The sequence below is a fragment of the Anoplolepis gracilipes genome, chromosome 6 (assembly GCF_047496725.1).
Source record: "Anoplolepis gracilipes chromosome 6, ASM4749672v1, whole genome shotgun sequence".
In the NCBI taxonomy this organism is placed as follows: domain Eukaryota; kingdom Metazoa; phylum Arthropoda; class Insecta; order Hymenoptera; family Formicidae; genus Anoplolepis; species Anoplolepis gracilipes.
Window position 1 is genome coordinate 15,831,010 of NC_132975.1, and position 27,384 is coordinate 15,858,393.

Here is a 27,384-nt window from a genome sequence, read left to right on the forward strand (position 1 = left end):
ATTATCAAAGAGTTCGTAGATTGTATGCTCTTATCGTCGCGATTTTATTTCGAGAAGACTTCAAGACTATATCAGTTCCTAATTATAATTTGTATAATTACACACACACATACACACACACACACACACACACACGCACACACACACACACACACACACACACATAAACATAATGTTCAATATATAATTTACTGTATGATTTACACGTTGTAATTTTCATTACATAATTTCATATAATAACGTATAAAATACATTGTTTATTACGACTTTTGTGACTTTTTAATTCGCCGCCGAGTTTGATGGTATAAATGCAGAAAAGTTATATGTATACCAGATAGCTAAGTCTATCTAATACAAATTGTGCAAGATGCTACAAATTTTGTCGGCAGAAATACTATAGATTTTATGCAGAATTTGCTGTACGCAATATTGTCAGCAGAGATGGTTGGTATACCAAAAATATAAAAAAAGTTTGCCAGCAAAATATGTATAACGATACACGGATCAAACATATAGATCTGCAACATACTAATCTAATGCAAACTGGCGGCAAAGAATGAGCAAAATCCGCGTTCGATCGCGCTCGATTTTCGCCGTCACATTCGTCAAGATTCGTCAATAGAAGGTAAGTTGGATACAATTAATTTCTGCTATAAATCTGCTGACAGACTGTCGGCAAAATTGGCTTATTGTATGTTTAATTCACGACGATTTCTTTGTCTCTCGAACTTTTTCGTATGTGCCTACAGTTAAATTAATACACAGAGATATCGAAAACTTCTCTCTTCAATTAGTCTGATTATTCTGATAAAAATTAATTATTCTAAATATTAAATTATAATATACTGAGATACACTCGCCTTATTTCCGTCTTTTTATTTTTCCGGCGAGTTTGTTCCTAATCGAATCACAGGTATACGACAGCATTTGGGAAACTGGCGCGCAGCACCGCTGTCATCGATCATCATCATCGTGCACTGTGTTGATGCGCAAGGACTGTGTCACGTCAGGGACCCGCCGTGAACTCTCATATGCCTATTGAGATTACCGCTTTGACTAAATCTAAGCAGACACAGCTTACATTGGTACGGTTTCTCACCGGAGTGAATACGCAGGTGCTTGGTGAGCGTCGAGCTATCGGAAAACGCCTTTTTGCAGAATCGACATCTGCAAAAAATTGACAATTTCCAAAAAACATTAGTAATTCAAAATAATTTAACAACGTCCTTAAATAATAATAATAGGAAATAATTAATAACTACTGAAAAAAACAAATAGATACAATATTTCTAAGCAGATTTCAAATAATAAAAAATTACAATACAATGAAAAAGATTACATATTATAAATTATATTAAGATATATATATATATATATATATATATATATATATATATATATAATATAAATAATTATTTTATTATTTGTATTTTAATATGAATTAAAACTGATCTAATCAAAATTAAATTTATTTGTCACATTAATCAACGTTTAAAAGCAAAATTAAATAATTTAATTAATTAAATTGTTCCTCTCAATTCGCTAGGAAAATTAATCTAATATAAATTATATTAAGATATATATTATATAAATAATTATTTTACCAATTTTTAAAAATATTATTTGTATTTTAATATGAATTAAAACTGCTTTAATCAAAATTAAATTTATTTGTCACATTAATCAACGTTTAAAAGCAAAATTAAATAATTTAATTAATTAAATTGTTCCTCTCAAATCGCTAGGAAAATTAATCTAATATAAATTATATTAAGACATATATATTATATAAATAATTATTTTATCAATTTTTAAAAATATTATTTGTATTTTAATATGAATTAAAACTGTTTTAATTAAAATTATATTTATTTGTCACATTAATCAACGTTTAAGAGCAAAATTAAATAATTTAATTAATTAAATTGTTCCTCTGAAATCGCTAGGAAAATTAATCTTTGATCGATTCAAAAACACTTATTGTTAGTTTCGAATACGCGTACCTATAGGGTCGTTCACCCGAATGCGTTCTCATATGCGTGGTCACCGAGCTACTTTGAGAAAATCTCCTGTCACACACCGGACATCGGAATGGTTTCTCCCCAGAGTGTGTCCTCGCGTGAGCAGTCAGATTCGCTGCCTGGCTAAACGCTTTCGAGCACGCGTGACATCTTTAAGAAATATTAAATTTTATATTCATTTAAAATAATAACATTTTTTTTCCACAATATAAATAAAATAAAATAGAAAACAATTCTCTCTCCCTCTCTCTCTCTCTCTCTCTCTCTCTCTTGAGTTGAGAGAGAAATTTTTATTATTTTTTCTTAAAGCTATTTAAAAGTCTTCAGATCAATTAATTTAATAATCTCAAGATATAGGAAGAAAAATATAATTTTTTCAGTGCTATATTAATACTAACACTATAGTAATTCCTTTATAAAATCAATATGATAAAATAAAATATTGTAGGATAAATAAATAAATATTTTTTTTTTCTTTCCGACAAAAATTTTGGAAATTTCTCATTGACGATTCCGTTGAAAGATACCGACCTAAACGGTTTTTCTCCAGAATGAGTGCGCAGATGAGTTTTGAGAGTGCTAGGTCTGGCATATGACTTGCCGCATATCCTGCATAGATTGGGTCTGCCATTATCATCGGGGGTGACACCGCCCGCAACAGTCGCCGGACCTGTCGTACCCATACAAATCGCGTGTTCACCCCCAAGCTGCAATCGGCCACCGTGATGCGGCTGGGGGTGAGAATGGGGATGGCCGATCAAGCCGCTATTGGCTGGTGCAGCCTGATTCACCCTTACGGTCGTTTGCGCCGCCGCATCCACCGGATTGCCGTACTGAGGGGCGGGACTTAGAAGGGGTTCCACACCCCACGGCGACGAATAGCTTTGCTCGTATCTAGAAACATGTGCACACGCAAAGATAAAGATATATATATACACACACACACATATATATATATATATATATATATATATATATATATAAATATACAAGGAAGCAGGAGTACGATTAAATAACTGCACTTTCCAGGAAGGGTGGAAGAAACGAGAGGGCGGCTACTATTGGAGGAGATAAACATTTTTATAGAAATAATAAAAATTAAGATTTGAAGGATTAGTTTGAAAACAATATTGAAAGTAGAAAACCAAGGCAAACTTTTAATTGATTTTTTAAATGAATATTAATTAGTTTAAAAAAAAAAGAGGGAGAAAGTGTATATACATATAAAAAATAGTGGATAAGAAATTGTGATAAAATCAGTGGATAATATTATTATTATAATATTTATCAGAAGAGAGATAAATATATATATATATATATATATATATATATATATATATATATATATATATAAGAAACAAATCTGTTTATTTTTTTCAATGTGGTAACATTTATTTAAAAGAGAAAAAGGAGAAAGAAGAAGAAGAAAGAATTCTCACCCAGGGTGCATGTTCATGTTCATCGTCATGTTCATCGAGACGTTGACGGACATGGCGGACGCGGAACCGTAATGACCCGGACCCGGGACCGACGGGCCTAGATTCTGCACGTAGTCTTGCGAGTAGTGATGAGCGGTGGTAGATCCGGGGCCGGTAGGATAATAGCCGGCTGTCGGACTTCCAGGATGCACCACTGCGTGTTTCAGGGATAAAAGCACATCGGCAACGCCCTCGCCATTCGTGCCGTTGCCGGTCCTTGGCATGCAATCGCCGCGCGAGCAACCCCAGCTGGAAGAAACTTTGAATTTTACGGATTCTACCGAATCGCTAGATTCGTAGATTAATAGAAACCAAACAGTTTTTGTAAAAATAAGAAAGAGAAAAAGTGACGTGTCAATTTATTATGTTGTTTTTTTTTTGGAAAAATTCCGATTAAAAATAAATTAAAAATCTTTCTAAACATCGCAAGCTTACTTGTACGTTCCCGAACATGGGCTGAACAGTCCGGGAGGCAGCGGATCCAGGTCTAATGGGGGTAGAGGAAAACCCGCCATGTCGTCGACCCAGAAACTGCCGCCGAACTCGCCTACAGCCTGGCCGGAAGTGGAAAGTTGCTGGGTTTGGTCGGTGCCGATGTCATCCGGCGAGTTCTGCAGATCCTGTAAACGCAGCGTACCCTGCAGAGCGGCGCCGAGGGCGGCTGCCTCCTCGTTTTGATTGTCAGTTGATAGACCGTCGTCGCCGGCGAGAACGCCCAACGGTCCAGAACAGAGGCTGGATGAGATGGTCGCCTCGATGCTGCCGACGGAACCTGGACATTTAGAAAACAATTACTTTTATCGCAGCGATAATTATATATTATTTAATTTAAGATAATCACGCAAAAAATCATCACGATTTTACAAAAGTCTCTAAATTGTGTACATCAAGCGTGTCTTGATCGACGAATAAAAAAATTAATCATCCGTTAGAATCAATTGATTGGAATAATCCCGACAACAAGCTCCGAGATAAAATGTCATCTTTCAAATATAATATAATATAAACGATAAACATCGCTTTTTGTGAATTCGAAATTATTATCGAAGTTATTGTCGATTCGTCTTTAATATAATAATAAAATTGAGATTCAAGTTCGCCAATTTCTTCCCCTATGTTTCAAGAAATTGATTATAACTTGTTGAAAAATTACAAATACAAATGTCACAAAAATTGACACATATACCTTTTATGGTGGTAATTGATCACTTTTTAGCGTGTAAAATACTTGAATATCAGAAAATGTGTAATTTTGTAAGAATCAGAGGCCAGATAAAACTGAAATCAAAACTTTGGAATCATTTCATAGAGCGCGATATAATAAATAAAAAGATTAATTATAGATTAATTTTTTACAATTTTTTCAAACTATATCGCGGTCGTCGATCGAAGATGCGTCGCGATTAAATCCAGGTGGATTTCGCACTGTGTAAAACTATCTCGTCTTCCTTACATCGTCCTCAACGTCAACGTCGGCGTCGTCGTCGTGAAATGATGAAAACCTCAGATCATCTCACCTGTACCGAGGGTGTACGGCGGTTCGGAGGTGTTGACCGCGTGATGATTCTGCAGAAACTCCATCTCTGCGAAATTTCCGATAGCGGCCTATCCCCCGGATGTACACCCCTGCGCCCGCCTGTTCACCCTTCCTCTTTGCAACCCTCGGCCTCCTCTCTCTATGGAGACGCGCTGTTGCCGGTCCAGCCCTCTTCGGTCGTCCTGGTAACGACGCGGCAGCTTCACCGCGAACCGCCGTTCGCCATCGATGCTATTTTTTTCTTGCTACACAAGGTACACGTAAAAGTGAATGGTCAATGATTAAAGAATATTTTGATTGTTTTTCATTTCGTTAAACGCGTGCCATATCAATTTTATCAAACATATTACGAGGATTATGGAAAAATTTACGGAAATCTTTCAATTACGACGCGTAACGTATTTTCTATGATTTTTCTAGGATTAATTTTCTTTTGAAAAATAAAATTGATTCAACTGTATATATATTTTGATTTTATTGTTATATAAAGAGTTGCTTTTTATCGTTTGAAAATTAAAGATCTCGTCATATTATTGAACTCGTAATGAACGTAAATGGAAAAATTCAAAGATTAAACTTCTTTGATCGTTACACTCTTTTATATTTTGCGGTAATATTATTAAGAAAGATTAAATAAACTTATTAAAAAATATTATAATCTTTTTTTCTAAATGAGAGTATTAATTTATTATTATTATTAGTAGTATTATAAGAAAGAGAGAGAGAGAGAGAGAGAGCGAGAATCACATTGATTCGAAAAGTGTGATAGCATGTATCTTTTGAAGAAATAAGTTTGAGATAGAATCTAAACCTTAATAATTATTTCTGTATTAGAAAATAATCTTCTAAACACGTTTAATTATATGTGTTTTCATTAAACGCATGTTGTAAAGAAAGATTCCGTTGCAGATAAATATAATGAATTTTTAAATTGTATGAGAAGTTGTGAGGATTAAAAAAAAAATCACATGTATTATATATATAATAACGTTTATAACATGTAATTGTTATTTAAAATATAGTTTATAGTTTTTAATAATATAAAATGTCATTCTCTCTCTTTAATTTTCCGAAAAAATTCAAAGTATTTATAACAAATTTTTTTCATTTTCTTTTAAGAGACTGAGCATAAAAAATATATGTAAGTATTACAATGCTTGATATATTGATTTAGTTCGACTTCGATGAGCTTCCATTCTTAAATATAAAGCAATAGGTACTCTTTTTTTTTTCCAAACTTTCTGAAAATTTTGTTTTGCGTTGAATTATAATACCCTTTTAATAAATTGAACAATTCACACATACTAGAATTTCATGCGACAAGCATGGCACTATGATAGGACCGCAAGGTGGCTGCGAAAATCAAGCAGATGAATCGATGAATGACTTTTTATGAATGACCGAATGAAGAAGGAAAATGCACGTGCATACGACTCGCTACGCGCGTATAGACGTACCTTTATGGCTTGGAAGACCTGCCAATCCCCGCTAGAGGCTTCTGCAGAAAACCTGTCGTCGGATATTCCCATTCACAACACAGCGATACCTCCATCTTCCCATATGATCTTTTACATCAGTCATATTCTTCGGTATTTTTATCTTTACAACCGATCGTTAGCTCGCTTTTCGCTTTAATCATTACAACATCACTCTTGCTTTTTTTTATCATGTAATATAGTTTCTCTCTTCAAAATAAAACATAAACTGTACCACAACACAACTATTCAACTATATATTAAAATAATATATAAAATAATATAACACAATATGCACAAGGAGATGGTAAGTCTTTATTTCTAAAACGAATCACAAAATTTTCAGTTTATAATAATGTTTTCATTATTTTCTTCCGAGTAAATTTTCGTCAAATTCAAATTTTTGCATTATATACGTTTTCCAATTATCTCTTTAATATTCAATTTATATCACAATGTTTTTACTTTTTGCTTTATTTATCTAAATAAATAGATAAATAATAAAACATACATATTTTATATTATATTAAGCATTTTGATTGTTTCTGATTTTCTTCCAATTTCTTCACAACATATGCTTTTATTTCTTCTTTGCAATATTCTTGAAATATTCGTGCTATTCTTCACAATATGTTGTGTATTTTTGTAAAAGTGTTAAGAAAACTGAAAATTCGAAAATATTTAAAGTACATCACACCTTGTGTTTTATATAATTAAATATTGTATCGTATACGTATATTATGCAGTGTTTCAATTATTTGTTGTTATATTTAAAATTAATATTCGTTTTTTTACACAATTTTTATAAATTTTTGTCAAATTTTTGTAATTACAGCTTTAATTTGCTCTCGAACGATGTGACTATATAATCACATTGCAATAATCTCCGCTGCCTTTTGCATTCAATAATATTAAAACTGATTTTTATCATCACTCGTTCTTGTCTCTTCCAACTGATTCTTCACTTCCATTAAATTAAATGACTTTTAACGAGTTATTTGATCAAATTGATAAGACTCACACTGTGTTGTAATTTCTCACTTTAAATCGCTTAAAAGTTTTGAACGAATCAATTTTAAACAATTAAACTTCAACGTGACGACGTGTGACTTTTAGAGACACTACTAACTGCCATGCTGGCGAGATGGCATGTCAATGTCTCTTGGCTAACTAGCTATCCACCACCCACTCTCTCACCCCTTAGAGCGGCTCGCTAACTACGTACGTACCATCCGTAACCCCACTCTACTGCTCTCTATCCCTTTTTTCCCTCCCCTATCTCTGTTTTCCTCTCCCTTTCTCTTCTTTGCCATTTCTTCTTCCACCAACCGATATACCATGTATCTCATCATCGGATCTTACGTATCCCTATACTTGAGTAAAAGTGACGTGCGAGGGCAGTGCAGTGGCAGGGCAGCGTTGAATTTTTTTTTTATCACTCTAGAGAAATTGCTCTAGAAAATTATTTCTAATCGGAAAATGAAAAATATTATCATACATGTAGTATGGTAGTTAGAGATTGGTTTAGGGACTCGGTAATAATGAATAGAAGAAATATTAGCTAATATTGTATGGAATGATGAATTGAATGAGAGAAAAAAAGGAAAGATTTGAGAGAAAAATGAGAGAAAAGAAATATATAATTGATTGTGAATTAATAGCTATTTAATAGAAGGTTATAGGTCTTAGGTATCAAATTTAAGATAAGATGATAATAGTGTAATGGCATATAATAAGATGAGGAAAGGATAATAAAAGGTAAAGGTACAATATTATTATTATTATTATTATTATAGGAGTTAGAATGTTTTATGTAATTTTATGTAATTGAAAATTGTATAGGAATAAATATGTTTATGCTGATTATTATTAGACACGAGGCAGATTGTGATAAACTATAGAAATGGGTGAAATTTGTATAAATATGTACGGATGGATGAGAGGGTAACAAATCTTGCAAGCACCAACCAAGTCCCTTTTTGGCAGACGCTGAAGAAATAAAGATACAATATAAAAATGATCATACATGTGTAGAAATGAAAAATGTTTAATCAACTTTATATTCATCTTCAGACCTTGATAAGGAATACTTTTCATCACATGTCCAATTGAGTCTCGCCGCCACTGTGAATGTCGAATAACACGCGTAGTACGATGACACAGGATACTAATCGTTCATTCAGCGATCATCGAGGATCGGTGATCTTTCTCGCGCTACGGTTATACCGATGATATGTCCTAGCTGTCTCGAGAAGGAAGGTATTATATTTTCTCGAGATACCATTACCGCGCGCCCCGATCACGGTGGTCCCGCTCTCTGATACCCTTCTCGAAATCATCGGCTTGTAATGCCTTCCTTTTCGTGAATATTGACCAGTCAACGGTGAAACCGTGTGCGAAAATACGTTCTTTTCGAGAGAAAGAGAGAAATGCACGAGGATTTTGTGCCGCTTTCCTGGATTATGAAAAACTATTACTCATTGCTTCAGTAATAATTCAATCTTATCGTTTATCTTCGACATAAGAGGTTTAAAGAGACATGCAATATATTATAATAATTATAAAAATTAAAAAATATTAGAAATTAATTCACATGTAATCCAAGTTTATTTTATATTTATATATTATAAAAAGAGACATTTTAATAAATAATTTTGAACATTTCTGTTTGTATTTATCTTTTAATATTTTATTATATTTTTCACATTTATCACAATTTTATACGTACTATATAAATTTTAGTTACGTATTCGTCTTTTATTAGAAAATATATGTATATTATGTAAAAATAAAGAAGGATATTTTATATATACGCACACATAATAATATAAAATATATTAATTATTACTAATGTAATAATATTATATCCTAAAAATATATTCTAATTGCAATGTGTTTTTATTTATAGGCATATATACATGTATAAAATTTATTATCAACTTGTGTTACCCATCACGTGTGTTGACGACCATCATGAATGATGAACGTTCATCCGACTATCAGGTATCCATCGTGATCGCGAGTACCGAATGGCGAGTACAGACCGGACACCTGACTGTGTAGTTCCGATATGTAGACACAGGAAGAGGAAGTCAACCGCACGAGCATGATGCATCACTACCACCACCGTTATTGTACGTCGGCAGGATCGTATTTTCGGTTCGCTCTTTTAAAATTTTGTCATCATTATATACGGGATGGCTCTGTTTCATCAAATCATTTTCTAATTAACACAAAATTCATTTTTCTTAAAGTCTTAATTTCGTCTCAAAAACAATAATTTTAAGTAATTAGCAATTGCAAATTCGAGATTCTTCTGAAATTTACATTTTTATTAAATTTAAATAACAGAAAAGCATTTCTTAATTTAAAACTTTACTTTTTTAAGTATAAATAGATAGAACCGATAAAAGAGAGATAGAAAATAATTTAACAGAAACTATATTTTGGATTTCATTTGACAATTCTGACAAACCTTAATATGAGCCTATGCCTATTAATTGCATCGTTCCATGTGTTAATTATAAAAATGACAGAAAGAAGGGAGAAAAGAAAGTGCAAGTTATGCATATATATTACAGATGGATCCAAGAGGATCGTATATTAGAAATGCGAGTATTGTATTTATACAGGACCTCGTAGACAATTGTCTTTTCCTTTCAGGCAGGATACACTATTTTGAAAAATTGTTGATGATCCAAGTGTATAATTAATGCCGGGTGTACTATACTACTGCTTTGAGTTAATTAAAATAGAGGTAAACGCGAGACGTGACTAAATAAAACTTATGTTGAAAATTAAAGAGAATTATAAAACCTGTAAAAAAATCAGAAAGAAATTTTATATGAATATGTACTTACAATTTTATTCATCTTTTTTGTTCCTTACAAAAAATACCAAATTGTACATAAAGTTATAAATTAGAAAGAATTAAATATCAAAATTAAGATTAAATTATAAATGAAAAAAAATGCATTTAAAATTAAGATATAGACTAAAATGGAAATAAATAAATTTTAAAGAATCAAACCATTAATTAAAATCTTTAATGAAATAAAAGGATTTGAAAGAAAAACTCTTAAATTGTTTAAAAAAATTCATTGAAGGATTAATAAAAATAATGAAAGTTGTCTTTGAACTGTTATTTTTATCTCGATCTCGACTAGATAATTGCTAATTTTATTTACTAAACTCTATATACATAGAGAATGTTCATTGAAACACTTGATTGAAAGCAGAGTTTGCGGATTCCCTTCTCGAGCGACTATTCAGTCGCCCTTTTTACTCTTTCTCACCCCCTATTCGAGTCGCGAATCCGTAGAAACTGGTACAGTGGATAAAATCGACGGCAGGTACGACGTGGGGCACACCGTTTTAACACACCTGTGTTTGCTCTCGCGATCGAAATGAAAGAGAGGCGATTAAGTACCATTCCAAATCATGCAAACACCCGCGTGAATTTCAATCGCTCTTCCACTCTTGCTTGTATACGTATCTTTTCGCGATGACCACGTGTACACGCATACACGCGCATACACGCACATATGCACATGTGACATCATGCGAAGAGAGTTTAAGGATGTAAGAAAACAAACAAACACACTTTTTGCATGCAAACATAGATACAATTACAAATTTCTCCTGCAATTTGTTTAAGATTAATGAAACTAAACATGATTATTAAAAAAAAAAAAAAAAAAAGAAAAATAAATAAATGTAAAAATAAGCCGAAAGTAAAGTCGCGGAGATGTGGGCCAATATACATTTGTCACGCCAATGATTATACGCGTGAAAAATAACGCAGTTTCGAGTTTCTTAATTTGGAAAAAGGATTAAGGAGAAGAGAGGAGATGGGTGTAACCGAGCGGCGCATCTGCCTGCGAGGAGCCGGCTAAGAAAATAAGGCGGAAATCGTCGTCAAGATGATTATACAATATACGGCATAACCGTTTCCCCAGGATTAGGATACGTCCAGCTCCCCTGATCCTATCATGGATGGTTTGTTCGAATAGCCGATTGAATTACATGCAGCGCGTGCCAGCCGGCCGCACGTCGGCTTGCGCGTCCGCGTACACCCTCGTATACAGAGATGATAACCCAAGTAAAGCCAGACTTCTACGTCATTGAGATTCTAAAAGCGATAGAAAGATCTATTGTGCGCTGAAAAATAAAATAATGTTGAATCAACAACATCATCGTAGTTGAAATTTATTTGATTGATTCAACAACATTATTAATCAAATTAATATATGACGTATTAATTTGATTAATAATGTTGTTGAATCAATCAAATAAATTTCAACTATGATGTTGTTGATTCAACATTATTTTTTTTCAGTGTATGGGTGTGTGTATGGTTGAGAAATGAGACCGGGAATTTTTCTATTCGAAAATCCATATGCTATTTTAATAAAAATCTTGATAAATTCTTATTTCTGTTTTCTTTCAAAAAAAAAAAAAAAAAAAAAACTTTATTAAAAAATCTGGATTGCAAAATTATTAATAATATTTTAATATAAAATTGAAGAGGATTATAAAAGAAAGAGAATACAAAATAAGAAAATAAACTCTTATTTCATTAATTCTCAATTTTCTATCTCTCCCTTGTATGTAAAAAGGCTTCCCGATGTAAATTGATATAAATTCCTCGCGCAATTATATATTGGATATTTTAAAGTTGTTCATTTAGCTGTAACGTAATATATTGAAAAGAATGAAATATTATATCAAAAAATACGCGGATAAAGAAATTTATGCGTTATACATTGTATTCGATAAAATATTTTTAACCGATTTACAAGCACATGGTATTCCAGGAAGTGTGGATATAACCCCCCCCCCCCCCCACACACACACACACACACACACGTACAGAAGTATAATATTTCTTCGTGCGGAGAATATCGAACGCGATATCTCGCAATGGAAAGAGAGTGGGTATTTCCGTAACATATTTCGTAGACTTAATTAAGTAACCGTGATCAAAACGTTTATCGCGACCGCGCGGGGATAATCCTCAATCGTTTCGCCGACAAGGTAGCTTGCTATCTTGTCAGATTGGATCTTTAATCATGAACGATTACCGCCTTTACTGTCATCTCCCGATGCGGTTTAATCAGTCAATTGTGAGTGGTCGCAGGATAATGCTGATTTATTGCAAGATGCAAGGATACGAGGAAGTGTTTTTGCGAGGTCTTTGGTATTTATATAAGTTTATTTTTTAAGAGTTTATTAGTCTTTTGTAAAATGTATACACGATGCTTTTTACTGACAAAATCCAATTTTGAATATATATAGGTACTACATATGTCTGTGTGTTGTGTCTCTTTTAAAGTAATAAAGATAATCACATTTATGTATACATGCACACACACAATAGGTATTAATAATTGATAAGTTATTGAAAGTTTATTTGCCCATTTACATGTATTTGAATTATAATCAAATCTATTGTTAGATATTATTAAACTGTTTTCAGAATATCAATAAGTGTTGCATCTATATATATATATATATATATATATATATATATATATATATATATATATATACTTACGTTTACCTTATTTCTTCAAAATCGCCATCAGAGAAATTTGTATTCTTAAAACATGAAAAAAACATATACATATCATTAGATATTTTGATTTAAAAAATGATCGCTACAATATAAATTAATATAAAGTTGACGAAATTGAAGAATTATAAAGCTATGGAAAACATTAGCGATACCTTTGATACGCTGAAAAAAAATATTGAATCAACAACATCATCGTAGTTGAATTTATTTTATTAATTCAATAACATTATTAATCAAATTAATATGTCATGTATTGATTTGATTAATAATGTTATTATTCCATGTGTATAGTTAATTATAAAAATGACAAAAAAAAAGGGAGAAAAGAAAGTGCAAGTTATGCATATACATATACATTACAGATGGATCCAAGAGGATATAGAAATGCGAGTATTGTATTTATACAGGACCTCGTAGAAAATTGTCTTTTCCTTTCAGGCAGGATACACTATTTTGAAAAATTGTTGATGATCCAAGTGTATAATTAATGCCGGGTGTACTATACTACTGCTTTGAGTTAATTAAAATAGAGGTAAACGCGAGACGTGACTAAATAAAACTTATGTTGAAAATTAAAGAGAATTATAAAACCTGTAAAAAAATCAGAAAGAAATTTTATATGAATATGTACTTACAATTTTATTCATCTTTTTTGTTCCTTACAAAAAATACCAAATTGTACATAAAGTTATAAATTAGAAAGAATTAAATATCAAAATTAAGATTAAATTATAAATGAAAAAAAAAATGCATTTAAAATTAAGATATAGACTAAAATGGAAATAAATAAATTTTAAAGAATCAAACCATTAATTAAAATCTTTAATGAAATAAAAGGATTTGAAAGAAAAAGTTTTAAATTGTTTAGAAAAATTCATTGAAGCATTAATAAAAATAATGAAAGTTCTGTTGAACTGTCATTTTTACCTCGACCTCGCGACTAGATAATTGCTAATTTTATTTATTGAATTCTATATACAAAGAAAATGTCCATTGAAACACTTGATTGAAAGCAGTTTGCGGATTTTGAATTAATAAAATAAATTTCAACAAAATGATGATATGTTGTTGATTCAACATTATTTTTTTTTCTTTAGTGATATAAAATACATAGTTTCTTTTAATATTGAGTTAAGATGTTTTGAAATATAAATGTTTCGTTTAACAGAAATAATTTCGCTTAATTTATCAGCGAATAATGCATCAGTCACTAGCATGATTTTACGCTGAAGGTATCGATTGCCGAAAATTGCTTTGGAGCATTATAGTTGGCAAAAGAGAGGAGAGGAACGTACAACAAACCTGGCAAGATGGCTGCTACCGGCTCGCGAGAGCCGGCGCATATCGACGTTTGGCGTTTGCGAGGTTTCCCGTAGGTAAGCTCATCGGGAATTGCGGGTCTTCCCATCCCTACCGCTTTGCTGCCACCCCTCGTCATCGTCTTCTCACCCTGTGGCCATCTTCAAAACAAAGAAACACATGTAATTGAATTTTTGCCCGAACGGACGCGTAAATTTAATACGCGATCCTTTGTCGACGTTGCAGCTGCAATTGCACCGTCGACAAAAGCTCTCTCCCTCAAAAAGCTCTCCATCCGAAATGAAGGAAGAACTTTCGCGCAACTACTCTCTTCCTTCCTTTATTTCTTTCAATTTTCATCATGTGAATATTTCCGGAAAGGCAAGATTAATTTTATCGTGTTTAATTGAAATTTTATAATTATATTCCTATGTCTTACGTTATCTCATTTTTATATTACGACATCATACTAAAAGTTATTCATAAAATAATTTTATTGCAAAAATTATTATAAGCCTCGATAACTCATTTTTCCTTTCTCATTAAATATATAATATGAAAAATTGTTGTTTTGGAAATATATCGATATCGTAGAAGTAGAAATAAAAAAAAAAAATATAAGAATTTTTTTTTATTACACGTCCTATATATAGCGCGTCCAATTTATACATTTGTACACTCTAATGAAAGCATATATCAAAATCTATTCATTAAAACTATTTATTAAAATCAGCACATAGAAACTGGGAAAATAAAGGACATTGGAAATATGAGTGGAACAAGAATAGAATGTGACGAACAAGAGAAGAAGTTTACAGTATTTTATTATTGTTTATAACACATTAATAAAATCTTTTTAATAAATAGTATTGCTTTCTAAGACCCTATTAAAATCGGCAATACAATTAATCGTAAGTTTCCTAATAAAAAATATATTGTAATAAATTCAACAAACTTTTTTGTTCGAAAAATAGCTGTTTTGCACATCACAATTTATATTGTCTGTATAAATTTTACCCTTAATTATAACCACATCACCTGAAATGTGATTGTAAATTGTACAATCTACAAAAATAGCTGTATATATTGATAAATTTTCCTTTTGCGATTTTATGATATACATTTTTTAAGTTATTTAAAAATGTGTTGCATCCGCGATTATTTTAAAAGTAGGAAAAATAGTTTCCGCAGCGTGCAACCTAACCTTAAAAAAATATATATACATTCATATATATCACACTATAATAATTTATCTATCATCTTTTTTTATATCCATATCAATACTCTATATATGAAGTTTAATATACGTAATAGAGATATGAGATATAGAATAAAAACATTTCGCACGTAAATGCAAGTGCATCTCGTTTCATATTCTATATTCATATACATATCTTTCATTTTGTTTGTAATACAAAATTCTAAAGTATATTCTGTTGTAGTTTTCAACTAATTCCCACGTAGGTATTTTCAGGGTGTATATCACGCAACTCCTGAAAAAAAGTAACAAAATGTTAAAAATTATATATGTGTACAGTAATCATTTACATGCAACATTAATATGAACATATTTACTATTACATCTAACAGAAGTTGTGCAACATGTAGTCTTACATAACATACTACTGTTACATGTATCACTACTTTTATGCAATCGCAATTTTTTATGAATCTCGCGTGTTAAAAGTTACGATCTAATAAGAATTTAAAGTTGAGAAAATGGAGATTATGTAATTATGATTACGTAGCGTTAGCTTAAAAAAATTTCGGATAAATTAAGAAAGAATGAATTCCTTTTCACATATATGAAACATGCAAGATATTTAACATACATGCAGCATTTGATAATGATTGGTTTTCGTCTCTTTCCGCTCCGTTTCTTTTTTATTTGCTTCTCGATTTGGTGACGTCGATAATGCGGTATTTATATCCAATGGTCCAAAAGTCCATCCGCCCTCTCCATCAAATCTCAGCAACAACTTGTGATACTTGGCGAGCGACGCCACTCGATGAGTGATAGTCAACAAGGTAATTCCCTTCTTCTTCGCAGTTTCGTACATAATTCCTTCGGCCTCGAGGCTGACAGCGCTCGTGCACTCGTCTAATAACGCGTATTGTGGAGCGTGATACAAGAGTCGTGTCATCGCAAGCCGCTGCTTCTCGCCACCCGATAGAGTAGAGTCCCAATCGCCAAGAGCATCAAAACCCTCCGGTTCTCTTTCGACGATACTTCGCAGGTCCACGTCATCTAACAGTCGCAGCAGGTCTTCATCCGAACAATTCTCCGAGCTGTAATAAAAGCATACCTCTTCTATTTGTATTCTGATAAAAAATTAAAACATTTATAAAAATATATGCGAAAAGTGTTTAAGAAATATAACATAAATAATATATATAAATACATTTATATATATATATATATATATGTACATATATGTAAAACTATAAAATAAAGTTTTAAGTTATTATACTGAATCAGAGATAGCAGCATAAGTTTAAATTTTTTTAATAAACTTAAAAAAAATATATATATATACATACGTGTACAATATAGATTATATAAAATAGTATATTGTATTATAAAATAAATTATAAATATTTGTATATGTATATATTTAATTATAAAATTTAGCTAATCATACATAATTTTATTTACTTTAATATAAATATAATAATTAATTTAATTCAACATGATTGTATGGAATATAAAATTCTATTGAATCGTTTAATGTTTTGCGACTACTTACATTGTTAAGTTAAGCACAATAACTTTACAATTAAATTATTATATTAATTAAACTTATACTGCTGTCCATGCTTCAGTATAATAATTTAGAACTTTTTTGTTTTTATAGTTTTATTCTTCAATTTAATTATAAATAATTGAATTTAATTATAAATAATATGAGAACCTGGAATGCGCCGGGTAAATAATCTGATCTCGAAGGCAACCAACAGTCATGTAGGGTTTCTGTGGAATATAAAATAAGGCAGGTCTGTTGTGTTCAGACGAGTTCCTTTCTTTTGGTCTGACAAGAGTTCCATCATAAACTGGCCACAGACCGGAGATGATTCGGAAGAGAGAACTCTTGCCACAGCCATTGGGTCCAGTGATCAGAATGTGGTCACCTGGCTTTATCTATAAAAGGTAATAATAAATAAATTAATAAATAAATTAATAAATAAAATAAAAAATAAAATAAAATAAACATAATAAAAAAAATATAAATAAATAAAGATAAGAATAAAATTATAACAGTAATAATATCATAAATATATATATTTATTTATTACTATCGCATATTATTTAAAAATCTGTGTTACATAAAAAAAGAAAGACAGTAAATATATAAACATATATACGGTAAATTATATATATATATATATCTTTACCGTATAAATTTTAAATACTGGAACACAATGAGTTTCCATGACTATGTAATATATGTTATGTATAATATATGTAATATATGTATATGAAATAATTAACTACTTACGTGAACTGATAAGCTAGGTACAATAACTTCGCAATTAGGGGTGACTATCGGCACGTTGATTAGACTTATACTGCCGTCCATGCTTTCCTGAACAATTCCTGACAATACAAAAGCTCTGTAGATTATATATTATAATCTATATAATTATGTCTAAATTAAAAATTAAACACAATTAATTTACTCATTATAATAATAAAATTACAATATTTAGTTATTAAGATTAAAGGTAAATAAATACAAATTAAAACCGTGTTATAAAAATCTCGCTTATCTCACTAATCTTAATTTTTTTATTTACTAAATATTCAAAAATAACTAAATTTTTATGTTAATTATTTTTTAATAAACGAGCACACACATACAATAATTATAAATCTTTTGAAAATTACTCAGTGTCAGGTAAAAATAGATATTCGATTAAATTGTGAAATATTGAAATATTTGTGTACAGTTTAAGATGAAATAAAATTATACAAAAATATTAAAATTTAATAATAATAATTTATAGGCTCTAAAATAAAAACCAAAAAACCTGTATTTGATTCTTATAACTTAGCTCCTGAGATGTTATTGAATATCAAAATTATTAAATGTATAAATTATAAGTATATTGTAAAATATTAATTGTAATATACATAAAAAATAAAATTACAAATAATAATAAACTAAATATTAACTTTAAGCTGTTAATTATTACAATAAATTATTTTAATTAATTATATAATCATACTTTTAACGATATAAATTAGAAATTAAAAATTATAATATAAAAAAAAATATATATATATATATATATTTGATTAATCATATATATATATATATATATATATATATATATATATATATATATATATATATATATATATATATATATATATATATATATATATATATTTGATTAATCGTATATATATATATATATATATATATATATATATATATATATATATATGTATATATATATGTTTGATTAATCAAATTTTGTTGCCATGTGATGTATTTATTTGAATTATTCGATTTACCTTTAATTATCGGGGTGCCATTATCGAATTCGATTATTTTGTCTACAAGTTGTTGAGCGTTGCCATTTGAAAGGGACCTCGAGGGACTACTGGTGACAACGTTTCTTTTATATTTGCAGAGTGCAGCATCTTTAAACACGTCCAACATTTCGCTGACGCGTGCCGCGTATCCCGCTAACGCGACTAATTCCTGTTTCAATGTAAGAACTAGATTAATATATTTTCTTTGACGTATCTTTAAAATATGTTCAACCTTGATGTTTTATTTATTACTGTCTTATTTTTTATAAAGCAGGAATTTAAAGAAATCAATAAATACTAACAATAAGATGCATACTTTATAAGAAGACATCAGTCGTTCGACAGCATCCGCTCCAGAGCTCAAAAGATTTTTCGAAGTGGTCAAATACCTCGTTCGTTCACTCACGGCATCTAATGAATTAATAAACATAATCACTCACGTTATCATTATTTTTATTAATAATAAAAAAAAAGACGACGTAAAAAAATCTCTTTTATTAATAATCTAATTTGTGATTATATGACATCACATTGGTTTTCTTTTTTCTATTTTTTTTTTTTATACGAGATATTCTATCCATAATCAGACATTGCGTTATCGTATACGCACTATCGCCATCCGTATTAATTCCGCTTCCCGATGATGTGGCCGTGTTGTAGAGCAATGGCATAGCAATAACGAAGAGTCCGGTGCCGGACCATACGTATTTCATGAGGAACTGCTCCAACATGACATACCACAGTTTGACAGCGAGAATACGTTGCAAGTGCGATACCAAAGACTTGTATGCGTAATTCAAGTAACGATGCTCTGTGTCGTGTCCCCCATAAAATGCTATCTCTTCTGCATGGGCACTGATACGAGCGTGAGCTTCCCTCAACTTGCCACGTCGCGTTGCTTCTTCGGCAACTAGTTGGCCAAACTTTGGTGAAGCGAGACGCAAAACTTGTCCAGTTAAACCAATAACTGCTACTGCCAGTAGTGGTCCTATAGATAATAAAATACAATAACGATAATACCGATGATGTAATAATAATAGCAATACAATAGAATCTCTTTCTATTCTGTTGTGTACATTATTTCAATCCTTACTTCGTACTGTTGTTTTTGGCACCTTCTAACCGTAGGTACAGGTAGCTCAGGATATTTTCGATAAATTTAATAATATGTAAAAGTATTTTAAAAAATCGGAAAAAATTTATATACCTTCTTTGAACATTCTAAAGATTAAATAAAATCAAATAATAAATTTGAAAAATATTTTACTTAAATATATTATTTTCTGATGAAGTTTTGAGAAATTGACGTTGTTATAAAAATAACCCAGCAGTACGGAGTAAGAGTTAAATTAACTCGGTAAATTGGAATTCCTCTTTCGCGTTGCTCTTCTACTATATATTTGCATGATCACGTGATACGTAGAGCGAGAAAACGGGTAAAAGACAAAGAGCGCAAAGATATTTTCATTCTGTGTACGCGTGATTAGAACAGAGGTGTGATTTTAAAATAGTCTCGTGCGAATAGTCTCTCCGTCTCGATAATTTCGGAGTAAAGAGATTTATATTTAACGCTAATGTAAAACGATATAATATAAAAATCTCACCTGGTATCGTCTTCGCGCCCATTTTATGGGAGAACGAGATAAGCGCGATGCCGACTAAAGCACAGTCTAACAGCGGCTTAGTTAAACTAGAGTACAGGTGAGCTACGGAACTGGCTAGTTCGGACAAGTCATCCGTCAGTCTTTGCTCGGCACCGCCAAGCCTAGTGTCTAATGCTGATACTCTATAGTAAGTCTGCTGACTCAGGTACATCTTGTAAGCATGCTTTACCAGACGTTCCCTGTACAAACAATTCAACAAATTATATTTTATCCCACAAGGAACTATCTTTCGGCGAAAATAAAAAAGACTGAAAAATCCTCACTTTACCCCCCACTGACGATTTTTTCAATATTTCTTGCTAGATTTTAAGCACTTGAAAATTCTACTCTAATAATTTTATAAAAGAATTATTAGAATATTAATTAAACAAATTAAATTGTCCGAGATGCCGGACATATAAATAACGAGGTAAGAGATAGTCGTATCTCCGCTCTATAATAAATTAATTGTGTGTAGAAGAGTGCATCATTAATGTCTTTACAAATAGTGATTTTGTCATTCGTATGGCGTAACCAGGAAAATACCAATCCGTCATAGATTTCGTGTATCAACGTAATGTGTGTCGAAATCGGAAGGGTCGTGCCAAATATAACGCGTGTTTTGTAAATACTTTTGAAGATGGATCAAGGATGAAGGATAAGGAAAAGATGAGCAGGTCAAGATGGCAACGAGCTTTGTAAGAAACAATCAGATAATTTATTGTGTATGAGGTAATTTATTACGTATTATTCACGGAATTAATTTTTTCTGTCGCGATTGTCGCATATTTTGTGTAATTCCATTTGAGTGTGTGTGTGAGTGTGAAACTATCGTTTCATTTCGTGGAAAATCATTAATTGTTGAGAGTTTTGGTTTTATTTTCAAGTTTTAGATTTCTTGATAGATTAAATAAATAGCGCTTGTCATTAAAAGAATAGTTCGAGAAAAAAATCGAGACAAATTGAGTATCGCAATAATTTTACAAAAAGTTCCACGTGTAAAAATTATTTATACAAATTAAATCAGCCGAAACGCTGAATGTAAATGAGATTTCGTGTTATACCGACGTCTCAACCTAATTTGTTTAATAAATATTTTAATAATTTTTATATATATCTAGAACTGTATTCGGAAAATAAAAATGACTGCATAACGATAAAATAACATGAAATCTCATTTAAAGTCGATAAAATAACCGAAATACGACCAGCGTCTCGGCCAATCTAATTTATTTAATAAATATACTCTAATAATTTTTATGTATACTTTTTCTTTCTCTGGAAATTAAAAGTGATTGCAGAATAACATTCATTAATCGATAGACCTATCGAAATATGACCAGCATTTAAATTGTCAATTTAATTTATTTAATTATTATTCTAATAATTTTTACGCATAGAATTTTTTGTAAAATTATTGTGAAAAATTCTCAAACGGTTAAAATTGGGCAAGAAATATTTTTAAAAAATCGTCGCTACATATACAAAGTGAAACGCAGCGTGAACTTGGCGTCTCACATTCGCTTTGTCCAATTTTTTGATTTAATTAATCAGAACTATTTGTTTAATTTGTGAAGAATTCTAAAACTATTAAAAATAAAGCTAAAACTTTCAACAATTAGTGAGTTTCCACGAAGTGAGACGTCAGCTTCACACATACACCAGTCAGCCAGACAACCAAATTATTCGTTTAAAATATATTTTATATATATATATATATTTTTTTTTTTCTTTTTTTTCTTTTTTTTCTTTTTTTTCGTTTATATATTCAATGTCTTAATATAATAATATTGAATATGAAGTACATATTATTCTTTGTAATTTTTACTGATAAAAAAATGGAAATTTTATGCAAATGAATGCTTTTCTTATGAAATGCTCATCTGATATAAAAGGCATTTATAATCACTTTTTTAAGTATATTAAAAAAAACAAATCTAGCACTTGAAACTTAAAAGGCTCTGTATTTTCTTTCGTATGAGTGAAAATAATTAGAGACGCATATAATAAAAAAATTTATTTTAGAGAGAAAGTTGTATTAAAAAATCTTGAAAATATTCTCTTTACTTGGAATTTTGAACAAAAAATACTGCAAATCAGAGAATTTTCAGGAAACTTTTTTGATTCGACAAGATTTGCGTAGGTATCCTGTTGCAGTCATGTATAATAACATTCTTGTAACTGTATTTATTGGAAAGATACGCCTTACGCCATTGTACCGTTGTATTATCAGTGACGGATTTAAGAATTCGCAAACCCCGGACAAATTAATATCAACAGTTATTTCCGGTTGCATTAAAAAAAGGAAGACCAATTAAAATCTGAATCCAAATCAAAGCATAAATATTTATTTATGTGTGTGTTTGCATGCGTGTTATGCGTGTACGTATGTGTGTATAATTGAAGAAAAATAATATATCGCGTTAGAGTTTGACTTCTGAACGTTCTTTGGTTTTCCTCCTCGTATTATGATTAATATTATCAAAAAAATATTTCATTTTTTATTTATTTAACTGTACTTTTTTAGTACATCTTGTTGCACATTTTCTTTTTTTTCTTCAAGCTGATAATCTCTCAACTTTGTAAACATATTTTATATCCATTTCGCTCTAAATTGCAAAAAGTACAAGATAACGTGTAAAATAAAGTAGAGATAGGATAAACAGATTTTTATTTTTACTTAAAAAAAATAGAAAAAAAGGCCAGAGGGATCTGAAAGAGAATCATTTATCATATTCTCTCATTACATGTAAGATTAAAGGCCCTTGCACAATGCCAGGCAACAGGTAATAGAAACAAGGAATAATACAGGTAAAAAAGAAAGAAAAAGATCATCTCTCTCTTTTTTATTGTGTTATTATCTGTTCCTATTATCTGTTGCCTGGCATTGTGCAAGGACTATAATTTTTAAAACGTGAAGAAATAAATGAGACGCTATCTTTAAAGAGAGAACAGACACAGACTTGATTATACAAATATTATATAATTAGGATATATTTACCAAATAAAAAAATTTAATTCTAAAATATATCGATAATAATTTATTTTATATCGCCAGTGACGAAAATTATTCAGAAGGATTATTTTATACAACCAAACTGGCAAAATCAGACTTTATTTATTTATTAAATGCTTGACATATATGCTTGATATATAGGTTTTTACATGATAATTTTGTCAAACTTTTAACGTAAATCTGTAACCTTTCCGTTACAGACTCGAAAAAGACCTAAACCAAAGGTCGAAACGTCGTCATTTGTCCAGCATTTAATAAATAAATAAAGTCTGATTTTGCCAATTTGATCGTATAAAACAATCCTTCTGATTAAAATATAATCTTTTTCATTTTTAATAACATAGATTTTAGTTGATCAAGTTGACTCAAACATTTTTCATTATTACTCGTTCGATAACATTTATAGTAATATTTTTCCTTTTTTTCTGAATATCTATTTTATTTCATTTTATAATCGCAATATAGATAAATGCAAGCTATAAATAAATTCGTTTCAACAACCCTACATCTACATGTTATCTTCCTGTTTCTTTTCTCTCTTGAAACTTGTCTCAATCGTAAAAGACATAATAAAATTGAATTAAATTTCATATTAGAGAAAAAAATGACAAGAGAAAAATACTGAAATGATACAGTTGAAAAACATGCATTCATCACGTGCAAAAGACGGTAAAATGTGAAAAAGCATGCCTCGCGCCGCTCGGTCCTGAAAAGGATAGATATAGATATCCCTACTCTCTAGTGTGTAGTCAAAGAAGTAGAAACGTAGAAAAGCAGGAGCGTACCTAAAGCTAAGCGCCAATCGGCATTCGAGGTATCTGATGGCAGAATTGACAAAGGTAGCTGGTAGAGCGATGGCGAACCATCGTCCGAGCATCAGGCCGAAGCCACGCACATCACGCAACACTATCCTCTTTACGATCTGACCCTCCAGCTCGGCCACGTAGACCGACAGAAAGGTCCTAGCCAGCAATGTTAGCGTCGCGCACGCCAGTAAACCCATTTCTCGGCTTCGCCATCCCGGCACCATGATCCTCAGCAGCATGATCAGCTGTCGAAGAAAATCGCGATCCAACCCGACCGATAATCTCTGTTTTCCTCCATTGCCATTTCCGGTAGAACTGTCGGCAAGACTGTTGTTGTTTTGTAGTACCGTTGCTAGTTCAGTACCATTTTCGTTGCGTTTACAGTGACCCTGGTCGTGGCTTTTCTTTCGGCCGGATGATTTTTTTAAACGAGTGAGGATGTGCGGATAGGCGAGCTTGAGGAGATAGAGCGCCGCCGCGGTGCCGGCGACGCCGCGCGTCAACGTTTTCTGGCGCACGCTGTAACGCGCGGACGCGCCGTTAATCAGCTTCGAGAACACCGACGACATTCTTCCTTACCTTCGTGCCCCTTCGTCGAAATATCGGACGAATCTCAACGAATCTCAACACCGCGCATCTCGCGCTACCGACTAAATCACAATCACGATAGCGATTAAGAAGCATCTACGGCTCCACCGAACGCCACGCCGCGCCGATTTGTCTACACCTTACGGTCCACGCGCTAACTTTAGAGAAGCGAAAAAAGAGAGAGAGAGAGAGAGAGAGAGAGAGACGCCTCGTTCGACTGCACATAGGTACACGGTACGCGGTTATGTATGTGAGAGAGAACTCGCGTGCCGAAAAATGACCGTACGGGCCGGCCACCAGCTGGCGACTGACGTCTGACGTATGACTCCGACGCCTTTGCCTCTGCCTCTGCCTCTGCCTCTACCTCTGTCTCTGTCTCTGACGCTTGTTGCTTCCTCTCGCGCGATATACACAGAACCTATGGAGAACTCTTTCTATGCCGTATCTCACGGTTAGTAGCTACGTTCTTGCGTGAGCGACCCTCTCCATGATGATTCTCTCATTCTTTGCACTACTAAGCGAATTAAACTCTCTTATTTACTCGCGGCGAGACGCAATCGTTCGTTCGAACGGAAATGACGACGCGATAAATGATTCGTGAATAGATAGATTCTAGATTATATTTCGAAACTATATTATCTTTTGTAAGAAAAAGAGAGCATTACTGTCAAATCTTTTAATTTCAACAATTTTAAAAACTCTGAGAGAAAAAGAGACTTTAAGAGAGATTTTAAACACTAATCCCACCATTAATAACAATAAATTGATAGATTTTTTTTCTTACACATTTATTTTAATTTTTATATTTTTTGCATGACTATTAAACATTATTTATGTAAAAGCGTCGTTAGTTTTTAGTTTTTATAAAACATGTATGACGCACATGGAATATGAAATATGCATATATTATACGTACATACAATATTGAAAAAAACAATAATAACTTGTTACAATTTCATTAATAATTAATAAAGCGATATACACGCACATATCTTCAAATTTATTCTACATACATTTTTTGTCCCTTCAAATATATTCTCAATATAACTTTCTTTATTTATCTATTTTCATTATCCATATTGTAATATATTATATATATAGGTTTGAATTTTTTTAAGTATGATAAGAAGAACATGAAGAAATAAATATCTATAAAAAACACATTGCTATTCTGATAAATCCATCATCTTTTAGTTTAGTTAAACTCTTTATTTTAGTTAATTTTAATCACACACTTTTATTTTATTCTTCATACGCATTTAAAATTTAATGAATAGAAAATGAATGAACTCTATGTTTTAACAATTATTATAATAATTGTTTCTTTTTAAAAAATTATACTTTGTTACAATTTTTGTATGTAAAGGGGGATAAATAAAAAAAGCGAACAAAAAATAAATAGAATGCGTAAACAAGAATTATTGCGGTTTGATATACTTCATGCAATTGCGTTCTTGCATGAGGCATTTAATCAGATGTATTCAATTTTTGTCTACTCGCATCACGCTATCGCAAGGTCAATGCACCGCTCTGATTTATATATATATATATATATATATAGCTAACTACATCTTCCTTTTCCTTGATTATATTTTGTTCTAGTTTATTGTATAGAATAGCTTCTTGTCGTAGAGATTTGCATCATTTGAAATAAATGCATTTAAAATGGAAATATAAAATATAAAATGTAAAATGTAAAATGTCTATTTGGTATTTCGCATTTAAAATATACATGTTTTCAAGAGCCATTTTACATTTCCATTTTAATAGTTTTCATTATTCATTTTCTATTTTAAATAAATTTGTTTTGCAAATTCAAAAATTAATCGAGATATCGATAACATTAGTTTTGAATATCAATAAATGAATATTTATGTAACATTTAACGTATTGCATTGTACTTGTTCATTGTAAAATAAATCCTAGATTAAATATTTAGTAATTTAATCATTGTGTGTATAACCAAACTATTGTCATCCATTCATGCAATCGTATATATCATACAGTGATGCTAGACTACAGATCTAATTTTACGTAAAAAATAAGAACGGAGAGTATAAGATCTAATCTAATTTAATAGATAGATGATAAGAATAAGAATTTAAATATAAATAAATATAAGAATATAAATATTTAAAAAAAGTCATTGTTTTATTTTAAAACCCCATTTAAAAATGTCTATTTTTCATTTCCTATTTTAAATGAATGTTTAAAAATTATTTTGTATTTTGGATATTTAATTGGAAATGTTGCAACGATATTGCATTTTCTATTTCAAATAAATTTTGACACCCATTTTGCACATCTCTGCTTCTTATATACGTATATCTTGTCAAATCATAAATTGCAATATATACGGTAACCAATCCAATTGCAAAGAGAAATGATAAAAAGATATAGCTTT

General features: G+C 31.1%; 2 protein-coding genes across 2 annotated transcripts; both read right to left on the minus strand.

Annotated features, from left to right (window-relative positions):
- Positions 1–141: 141 nt before the first annotated feature.
- LOC140666666 (uncharacterized) lies at positions 142–7,676 on the minus strand. Its single transcript, XM_072894099.1, has 8 exons — positions 7,533–7,676; positions 6,494–6,721; positions 5,017–5,281; positions 3,935–4,271; positions 3,461–3,748; positions 2,553–2,915; positions 2,004–2,171; positions 142–1,167 (listed from the first exon to the last, which is right to left on the minus strand). Exons 3-8 carry the CDS (start codon positions 5,078–5,080, stop codon positions 1,002–1,004), a joined length of 1,386 nt encoding a protein of 461 aa, XP_072750200.1. The 5' UTR covers positions 5,081–5,281; positions 6,494–6,721; positions 7,533–7,676; the 3' UTR covers positions 142–1,001.
- A 7,516-nt stretch (positions 7,677–15,192) lies between these two features.
- Positions 15,193–25,314, minus strand: Abcd (ATP binding cassette subfamily D). Its single transcript, XM_072893960.1, has 9 exons — positions 24,372–25,314; positions 20,532–20,770; positions 19,538–19,915; positions 19,244–19,338; positions 18,907–19,096; positions 17,885–17,982; positions 17,300–17,526; positions 16,220–16,676; positions 15,193–15,880 (listed from the first exon to the last, which is right to left on the minus strand). The coding sequence occupies exons 1-9, from the start codon at positions 24,959–24,961 to the stop codon at positions 15,833–15,835; spliced, it is 2,322 nt and encodes a 773-aa protein (XP_072750061.1). The 5' UTR covers positions 24,962–25,314; the 3' UTR covers positions 15,193–15,832.
- Between the last annotated feature and the right edge of the window lie 2,070 nt (positions 25,315–27,384).